Below are 10,062 nucleotides of genomic sequence, written 5' to 3'. Positions count from 1 at the left end.
CTTGTTCTGTGCGTGATTTCTTGCAAGGCAGGAATGTCAGTGTTCTGCCATGGCCAACGAAGAGCCGGATCTTAATCCCATTGAACACGTCTGGGACCTGTTGGATCGGAGGGTGAGGGCTAGGTCCATTCCCCCCAGAAATGTCCGGGAATTTGCAGGTGCCTTGGTGGAAGAGTGGGGTAACATCTCACAGCAAGAACGGGCAAATCTGGTGCAGTCCATGAGATGCACAGCAGTACTTAATGCAGCTGGTGGCCACACCAGATACTGACTGTTGATTTTGACCCCCCCTTTGTTCAGGGACACATTCCATTTCTGTTAGTCACATGTCTGTGAAACTTGTTCAGTTTATGTTTTGTTGAATCTTATGTTCATTCAAATATTTACATGTTAAGTTTGCTGAAAATAAACGCAGTTGACAGTGAGAGGACATTTCTTTTTTTGCTGAGTTTAGTAGCCAATACACCATATGAGCATACCATTTGTTTTTCATTTCATAAACCATGAAAGCATAAATTAAGTGACCATCTAGTTCTGCTGACAAGTTCACTAGATCAACTAAAGACAGGCTGTATATCTGTTAATTTCCCCTCCCATGCATCCCAACAGGGATACAGCCTAGTGTGATAGGAGTTACCATACAGCAATAGCAGCATCCACACACTATTTATTTATTGATATATTTTGCAATCGCTCCATTTTCTTTTTCCGCCCAGTATAAAAGATTAAGTATGTGAACAAATTCCGTATGTTAAATGTTTTAATTCCTCTTTCCTGACAACCCATGTTAGAGTTCAGGTCCACTTTAATATTGATGCCAGTGTTACGGAAACACTACCTGGCTTTGCTATGTCATGCATTTTGCGTACCCCAGTCTTGTGCAGCTCTGCTTTTACTAGTTAGTTTTTAATAGAACGAATTTACTCAAGGCCAGTGCACCTGCTCACTAAGTCCATTCAGGTTAGACAAGGAATGGACTGCCCTCTTAACTCTGCATAGTTGGAGTACAATACATATGTACTGAAGTAACATGCACAGTACCCATGTCCCACTCCTATCCCCTGTTGAGAAAACCTTTAGGTATATGCACCCTTATGCTTTTTATTCCAAACTAAGAACATTGAGCTTTCCCATAACTTGTGCTAAAATAAACAAAAGTGAATGCAATTCAATCTTCTGAACTGGACAATTTATCAAAAAACTTCAACAAAGCAATTGAATTCAATCTATTAAATAAACATTGAATGAAGAACACCTCCCCCTTCTGGTGGACATTAGACTTTTTACTAGGGAGGAAAGAAGTGAAAAAAGGCTGACAATCACCATACATCCTGGTTGTTGTGTTATTTAATGTCCTGTTGTAAAACCACTACTTTACAGTCTGGCACATCAACACATGATCAGGAACAAGGAAACAGTACACAGTAAATATCATGCAGGCAACATTGCAGTACAAAACATTGTAAGAGTTCACTGGCAGTAGCACTTCCTCATAGCACCAGAATCAGTGATGCTTCTTCTTGCCTTCATCCTAAAATGACAAAAGACATACATTTAATAAAAGACAACCCTAGTGATTATGTACCACATTAAAATGCCAGTATGAACCCTTACATGTACTAATAATAAACACTTGTCTTGGGTGAAATATGCAGTCAGGCCCTGATGTGACTGTAGGGCAGGTAACACCTTTTTATTGCTCTCCTATCTGATCTGTTTTCACAGACACACCTAGTAACTCAGAGCATTCTTGTCCATTTCCTCTTTTACATTAAAGTAAGGCACGACCAAGGTTACAAGTCTTACTGTCTTGCCAATATACCTAGCGACAACAGATAACCATTACAGTAAGAGGTAGCATGAATAGACTGCTAAAGAAGATATTGGTTTCTAAAATGATGTTATACTAGCTGATAGTGTATGGAACAACATGTGATAGTAGACGTTCTGAGTCTCAAGTGTTGTAAATGGCAACAACCACACCTACATAACTAGGGCGTTTAACCTGATAAAACTGCCACAACCACACCTACTTAACTAGGGCGTTTAACCTGATAAAACTGCCACAACTGGTATGACCTGCACAGCCTCTATTGACTTACCCATCTTGATAGTAAGGAACCCTTGAACTAAAGGAGTGGTTGTCAACACGACTTTTTGGACCCCATTCTATAGCAGTCATATATTAACATTCTTTGGAACAATAATCACAACAACAAAAATAACAAATCAAGGCTAATGTGCACTACCTCATCGCTGCTGGACGAGGAAGATGATGACCCATCATCTTTGTCCTTATGCTCCTTGGGCTTCTTGTCTTTCTTCTTATGACCTTTGTCCTTCTTGTCACCATGCTTCTTGTCTTTATGTTCCTTAGACTTGTCTTTGTCCTCCTTATGGTCCTTCGATTTGTCATGGTCCTTACGGTCCTTCGATTTGTCATGGTCCTTTGATTTGTCCTTGGACACACACTGAAAGTTGGTATACAGTCAGAATACTTTGTATGCGTATGATTGTCAGCATTAATTGCACACAAATTGCCATTCATGGCTGAAATACAATTGACACACTCATCAAGCAACTGGTTTAGGTAATGGTAACAGTATGTTTCTTACCTTATCCCCATCTTTGTCCTTCTTCTTCCCCCATCCAAATAGGGCATTCTGTTCCTGTCCAGATGCATCATCCTTTTTCACCTGATCATCTTTACCCACAGCTGTGGAAAATAAGAGACAGGCAATGTAGGCTTAGTTATCTTTACATGAACAATCACAGCCTAATAAACTAACCAGAACATTTTCATTAAAATTATAGGTTACCATCCTCAATAGCAATAAATAGACAGTGGCACTATGCGTTCTTCAACTGAAAGGACATAAGGCCTACTCCACCTGTCCATGTTCAATTGCTAATCATGTCATTTATATAAGTCCTTCAGAGGCACATTTGCCTTCTTCCATTAATAATGTAAACATATTGCCTCAACTAAGGCAGTCTTTGAAATAAAATTAAATGCTTAATAGGTGTGAAGTGCATTCAATCAGCTCAAATAATAGGAACATTTTAGGCTCGCATCTCAGACTAATAACCACCAAATCAATTGAGAAATGCATACAATGTCGTTTCTGTATTCAGACAATATTTTAAAGTTGAATGCAATTATGATTCAAGAAATGAAGATTTACCTGAAGCCAAATCGAAATCCATTTTGTCTTGAGAGCACACGGCAGTAAAGACAACCAGCAATAGCAATGTTGCACGTTATAAACGGAAAAACACATGCAACGCACCTACCTGTTGACCCCACCCCGCAACCACGTGACCAAAACACGTGCGTGTTGGTCAGAAGGCACAAAACGGCATAAGGAGTTTTAAATGGAGGGACTATCTGATTTTGTCCAGTAACAATGATAATGTTAATGTTTTTTAACGGTTTTGAAAGAGCCCCTGATTGTGGAATTTACCTGGTGGAGTCTTAGTCCGGTAGCATGACGATTAAAACTAAATTATTCGGCTAATGTGTCGTCTGCTACATAGGCAAATTAGTCTGAGACTGCAATCACGAAGGGGGTTCGCTTATCTGTCCCGAAGAGTTTGAACCGGGTGAAACGTGATCGCTTTGGAACGGGGCTGCCTCCGGGGTGTGAGCCAGTGCCCAGCTCTGGCCGACCGCGAACACTGGCCAAAACAAACGTGACGTAGTCACGCACGTGTAGTAATGAGTAGGATTATGTCTTTTCACATGCAAAGGTAATTGCCTTTTATAACAATGCATTATCTGCCTTCCCAATGAAAACTAGTTTTGTAAATTCAAACATTTATTTCGAAAATATATAAATATATATTTTCTTCTGGATGATGGACCATGCTGCCTTATTGACCGCATGATTTGAGCCCAATGATGTGACGTCCGTGGGCCTACATAGGGTAGCGTTCGGCCAGAGCATGCAGAAATAAAAAAAAATGCCAACCCTGAAGATGTCTATATTGGTCTGTTAAAACAGGACCAGTAAACATGTACAACCCAGCTTGTATGCGCCCGCCTGCCACAAGGAGTCACTGGAGTGCATGGGAGAAGGCCATCTGGCCGGCTGGGATGCAGTCTCCAATCAAATCACATTTTATTTGTCACATGCACCGAATACAATTGGTGTAGACTTTACCGTGAGATGCTTACTTATGACCCCTATGCCAACAATACAGAGTTAAAGTGAGAATTGTTTTAAATATTTGCTAAATAAAAAAAGGAAAATAGTAACACAGTAAAATAACAATAACGATGCTATTTACAAAGAGTAACAGTACTGAGTCAATGTGCAGGGGTACAGGTAGTTGAGGTAATTTAGGCAATGTGTACAGGTAGGGTTAAGTGTCTAGACAATCAGGATAGAAAATAAACACAGTAGCAGCAGCACGTGTGTCTATGTGTGAGTGTTGCATCAATATGCACGTGTGTGTGTGAGCGTTTGTAGTGTGTGTATGTGTGTGTTGGGAGTGTCAGCGTAGTATGTGTGAATGTGTGGGTAGAATCTAGTGAGTGTGCATAGAGCCAGTGCAAAAAAAAGAGGGTCAATGTAAATGGTCCGGTTAGCCATTTGATTAGCTGTTCAGTAGTCTTATGGCTTGGGGGTAGAAGATGTTCAGGAGCCAGACTTGGCTCTCTGGTACCGCTTGCTGTGCGGTAGCAGAGAGAACAGTCTATGACTTGGGTGGCTAAAGTCTTTGACAATTTGAGGGCCTTCCTCTGACACTGCCTGGTATATCAATCAAATTTCAGTCAATCAAATGTATTTATAAAGCCCTTTTTACATCAGCCGATGTCACAAACTGAATACAGAAACCCAACCTAAAACCCCAAACAACAAGCAATGCAGATGTAGAAGCACAGTGGCTAGGGAAAACTCCCTAGAAAGGCAGGAACCTAGGAAGAAACCTAGAGAGGAACCAGGCTATTAGGGGTGGCCAGTCCTCTTCTGGCTGTGCCGGGTGGAGATTATAACAGAACATGTGTAACGGATGTGAAATGGCTAGCTAGTTAGCGGGTACGCGCTAATAGCGTTTCAATCAGTTACGTCACTTGCTCTGAAACCTAGAAGTAGTGTTGCCCCTTGCTCTGCAAGGGCCGCGGCTTTTGTGGAGCGATGGGTAACGACGCTTCGTGGGTGACCGTTGTTGATGTGTGCAGAGGATCCCTGGTTCGCGCCCGTGTAGGGGCGAGGGGACGGTCTAAAGTTATACTGTTACATTGGTGCCGTGACCCGGATCACTGGTTGCTGCGGAAAAGGAGGAGGTTGAAAGGGGGGTGAGTGTAACGGATGTGAAATGGCTAGCTAGTTAGCGGGTACGCGCTAACAGCGTTTCAATCAGTTACGTCACTTGCTCTGAAACCTAGAAGTAGTGTTGCCCCTTGCTCTGCAAGGGCCGCGGCTTTTGTGGAGCGATGGGTAACGACGCTTCGTGGGCGACCGTTGTTGATGTGTGCAGAAGGTCCCTGGTTCACGCCCGTGTCGGGGCGAGGGGACGGTTTAAAGTTATACTGTTACACATGGCCAAGATGTTCAAATGTTCATAGATGACCAGTAGGGTCAACTAATAATAATCACAGTGGTTGTAGAGGGTGCAACAGGTCAGCACCTCAGGAGTAAATGTCAGTTGGCTTTTCATAGCCGATCATTCAGAGTTAGAGACAGCAGGTGCGGTAGAGAGAGAGAGTCAAAAACAGCAGGTCCGGGACAAGGTAGCACGTCCGGTGATCAGGTCAGGATTCCATAGCCGCAGGCAGAACAGTTGAAACTGGAGTAGTAGCATGACCAGGTGGACTGGGGACAGCAAGGAGTCATCAGGCCAGGTAGTCCTGAGGCATGGTCCTAGGGGCTCAGGTTCTCCGAGAGAAGAGAGAAAGAGAGAGAGAGAATTAGAGGGAGCATACTTAAATTCACACAGGACACCGGATAAGACAGGAGAAATACTCCAGATATAACAGACTGACCCTAGCCCCCCGACACAAACTATTGCAGCATAATTACTGGAGGCTGAGACAGGAGGGGTCGGGAGACACTGTGGCACTGTGGACAGGGCCAACCAGGCAGGATATAACCCCACCCACTTTGCCAAAGCACAGCCCCCACACTACTAGAAGGATATCTTCAAACCACCAACTTACTACCCTGAGACAAGGCCGAGTATAGCCCACAAAGATCTAGAGGTCCTGGATGACAGGGAGCTCGGCCCCAGTGATGTACTGGGCCATACACTCTACACTCTGTAGAGACTTACTGTCGGATGCCAAGCGGTTGCCATAACAAGCAGGGATGCAGCCAGTCAAGATGCTCTCAATGGTGCAGCTGTAAAACTTTTTGAGGATCTGAGGGCCCCCAGCCGTGACAATCGGTGGGGGGATTGCCTAAGCTAGGGGAGGCGTACCTCTAGGAATCTTAATTGCACAAAGCCTATTATTTGGCAGGGAATACTATTTGTAGATCAGTGATTCTACACTTCACTTTGCTCAAGCTGATCCTCTCCAACATAAATGGAAGTTGTAGCTAAAAATGGGTCAATTAGGGGCAGTTAAAGGGAAAAATCAATGAAACCAACCATGGAAGTATGTTTAACAAACCTGGGGGTTAATAGACCAATAAGAAAGGGAGTTCCAAACCTTTTTGCCAATAACAGCTAATGTTCAGTTTTCCCCTCCCCACTCAGACCACTCCCAGACAGTCGTAGCAAAATTCTTGCTTGAGAAATTGCTCTTTGCTAAGAAGCTATTTTTGTTTATTTTTGACCATTCTAATTGAAAACAATCACAGTAAGGTACTTCATTGTTAAAAATGAGCTGGGTTGGTTAAGAAACTATTTGACCAAAGGGGTATACTACGAAGCAAGCTAGATCTACTCAGGGTTTTCTAAAGCTAGCCAGCTTCAGTTAGTTTCCCATTCCAGTTCAGAGTTTATCCATAGTACGATGGTGGATATTGCTCCTCTGCCTGCCGCTAACTCTAGCAGGCTTGTAACTGCACGTGCATGTTGCATGTGGCTAGTCGAACGCCGAACTCTTCATTGAGACAACACTGAAACATCAATCCATGTGCCACATTTTCATTTGTGCCGAAATCAAAATGAAAGAAAATGTATCTTTCAAATTCAGCAGGTTATGGTGTGAAATAGGCTTTTAGAAGTGTCGTCTTTATTTGACTACTTATCGTTAATGCCGCCTTTGGTGTGCTTATCAATGCACAGCACCTTTTTTCCCACTCTTATCGATAAAAGTTTCACTGTGTGAAGTATCAAATTCATTTGTCATTACTAAATGTGTAAGGTATTTTAACATGACAATTCTTAACACACAAAACACATTTGATTAATATTTCAATTAAATTAAATCACATTTTATTTGTCACATACACGTTTAGTAGATGTTATCGCGGGTGTAGTGAAATGCTTGTGTTTCTAGCTCCAACAGTGCAGTATTATCTAACAATTCACAACAACACACACAATACACACAACCTAAAAGTAAAACGTAATTAAGGAATATATAAATATTAGGATGAGCAGTGTTGGCGTGGCATAAACTAAAATACAGCAGAATGGAATAGGGTATATACACTACCGTTCAAAGGTTTGGGGTCACTTAGAAATGTCCTTGTTTTCCATGAAAACATACATGAAATGATTTGCAAAATTAATAGGAAATATAGTCAAAGGTTATAAATAATGATTTTTAATTGAAATAATAATTGTGTCCTTCAAACTTTGCTTTCGTTAAAGAATCCTCCATTTGCAGCAATTATGGCCTTGCAGACCTTTGGCATTCTAGTTGTCAATTTGTTGAGGTAATCTGAAGAGATTTCACCCCATGCTTCCTGAAGCACTTCTTACGTACCATACGGTAAAGCTGCTTCCACAACAGCTGAAAAAGGTTGAGATCCGGTGACTGTGCTGGCCACTCCATTATAGACAGAATACCAGCTGACTGCTTCTTCCCTAAATAGTTCTTGCAATAGTTTGGAAATAGTTTAGAGCTGTGCTTTGGTTCATTGTCCTGTTGTAGGAGGAAATTAGCTCCAATTAAGCGCCGTCCACAGGGTATGGCATGGCGTTGCAAAATGGAGTGAACGCCTTCCTTCTTCAAGATCCCTTTTACCCTGTACAAATCTACCACTTTACCACCACCAAAGCATCCCCAGACCATCACATTGCCTCCACCATGCTTGACAGATGGCGTCAAGCACTCTTCCAGCATCGTAAAAATGTTTATGCGTCTCACGAATGTTCTTCTTTGTGATCCGAACACCTCAAACTTAGATTCATCTGTCCATAACACTTTTTTCCAATCTTCCTCTGTCCAGTGTCTGTGTTCTTTTGCCCATCTTACTCTTTTCTTTTTATTGACCAGTCTGAGATTTGTCTTTTTCTTTGCAACTCTGCCTAGAAGGCCAGCATTCCAGAGTTGCCTCTTCACTGTTGACGTTGAGACTGGTATTTTGCGGGTACTATTTAATGAAGCTGCAAGTTGAGCACTTGTGAGGTGTCTGTTTCTCAAACTAGACACTCTAATGCACTTGTACTCTTGCTCAGTTGTGCACTGGGGCCCCCCACTCCTCTTTCTAACCCCTGGTTCCTCTCTAGGTTTCTTCCTAGGTTTTGGCCTTTCCAAGGAGTTTTTCCTAGCCACCGTGCTTCTACACCTGCATTGCTTGCTGTTTGGGGTTTTAGGCTGGGTTTCTGTACAGCACTTTGAGATATCAGCTGATGTAAGAGGGGCTATATAAATACATTTGATTTGATTTGGTTAGAGACAGTTTGCGCTGTTCTGTGAAGCTGTAAACAGCGTTGTACGAGATCTTCAGTTTCTTGGCAATTTCTCGCATGGAATTGCCATCATTTCTCAGAACAAGAATAGACTGACGAGTTTCAGAAGAAAGGTATTTATTTCTGGTTATTTTGAGCCTGTAATCGAACCCACAAATGCTGATGCTCCAGACACTCAACTAGTCTAAAGAAGGCCAATTTTATTGCTTCTTTAATCAGGACAACAGTTTTCAGCTGTGCTAACATAATTGCAAAAGGGTTTTCTAATGATCAATTAGCCTTTTAAAATTATAAACCTGGATTAGCTAACACAACGTGCAATTGGAACACAGGAGTGATGGTTGCTGATAATGGACCTCTGTACGCCTATGTAGATATTCCATTAAAAATCAGCCGTTTCCAGCTACAATAGTCATTTACAACATTAACAATGTCGACACTGTATTTCTGATCAACTTGATGTTATTTTAATGGACAAAAATTTTGCTTTTCTTTCAAAAACAAGGACATTTCTAAGTGACCCCAAACTTTTGAACGGTAGTGTACATATGAGACGAGTAAAGCAAAAATATGTAAACATTATTAAAGGTTTCCACTTATTAAGTGTCCAGTGATTTCAAGTTTATGTATATGGGGCAGCAGCCTCTAAGGAGCAGGGTTACGTAACTGAGTGAAGGCCGCCTAGTGATGGCTATTTAACAGTCTGATGGCCTTGAGAAGCTGTTTTTCAGTCTCTCGGTCGCAGCTTTGATGCACCTGTGCTGACCTTGCCTTCTGGATGATAGCGGGTGAACACGCAGTGGCTCGGGTGGTTGTTGTCCTTGATTATCTTTTTGGCCTTCCTGTGACATCAAGTGCTGTAGGTGTCCTGGAGGGCAGGTAGTTTGCCCTCGGTGATGCGTTGGGTAGACCGCACCACCCTCTGGAGAGCCCTGAGGCTGCGGGCGGTGCAGTTGCCATAACAGGTGGTGAAACAGCCCTACAGGATGCTCTCAATTGTATATCTATAAAAGGGGTTTTTAGGTGCCAAGCCAAATTTCTTCAGCCTCCTGAGGTTGAAGAGACGCTGTTGCACCTTCTTTACCACACTGTCTGTGTGGGTGGACCATTACAGATCATCAGTGATGTGTACACTGAGGAACTTGAAGCTTTCCACCTGCTCCACTGCTGTCCCGTCGATGTTGATAGGGGTTCTTGTGCTGTTTCCTGAAGTCCACGATCAGCTCCTTCGTTTTGTAGACATTGAGTGAG

The 10,062-nt window shown here is 42.5% G+C and overlaps 1 protein-coding gene across 3 annotated transcripts; it reads right to left on the bottom strand.

Moving 5' to 3' along the window:
- Positions 1 to 1,167: 1,167 nt before the first annotated feature.
- Positions 1,168 to 3,638, bottom strand: LOC120028780 (putative uncharacterized protein DDB_G0292636). Of its 3 annotated transcripts, none has more exons than XR_005473533.1 (4): positions 3,465 to 3,638; positions 2,616 to 2,716; positions 2,250 to 2,471; positions 1,168 to 1,531 (listed from the first exon to the last, which is right to left on the bottom strand). XR_005473533.1 is itself a non-coding variant. In XM_038974021.1 (4 exons), the coding sequence occupies exons 1-4, from the start codon at positions 3,205 to 3,207 to the stop codon at positions 1,505 to 1,507; spliced, it is 360 nt and encodes a 119-aa protein (XP_038829949.1). In that variant the 5' UTR covers positions 3,208 to 3,436; the 3' UTR covers positions 1,168 to 1,504. The 3 variants fall into 3 exon arrangements, 2 of the variants coding, with proteins under 2 accessions (XP_038829949.1, XP_038829948.1); XM_038974021.1 differs by lacking the exon at positions 3,465 to 3,638 and adding an exon at positions 3,186 to 3,436 and having other exon boundaries at positions 2,250 to 2,459; XM_038974020.1 differs by lacking the exon at positions 3,465 to 3,638 and adding an exon at positions 3,186 to 3,420.
- Positions 3,639 to 10,062: the final 6,424 nt, after the last annotated feature.

Source organism: Salvelinus namaycush, chromosome 34 (genome assembly GCF_016432855.1).
Source record: "Salvelinus namaycush isolate Seneca chromosome 34, SaNama_1.0, whole genome shotgun sequence".
Taxonomy (NCBI): Eukaryota; Metazoa; Chordata; class Actinopteri; order Salmoniformes; family Salmonidae; genus Salvelinus; species Salvelinus namaycush.
Note: the sequence above shows the minus strand (reverse complement) of the source record. Positions and strands in the feature narration are given on the sequence as shown.

Bases quoted from the DNA above. Each gene is read 5' to 3' on its own strand.
- LOC120028780 (XM_038974020.1), bottom strand. From the start codon at position 3,207: ATGGATTTCGATTTGGCTTCAG. The intron at 2,717-3,185 runs GTAAATCTTCAT...TATTTTCCACAG, and splicing joins GGATTTCGATTTGGCTTCAG to CTGTGGGTAAAGATGATCAG. The intron at 1,532-2,249 runs GTAGTGCACATT...TTGTCATTTTAG, and splicing joins CCTCGTCCAGCAGCGATGAG to GATGAAGGCAAGAAGAAGCA.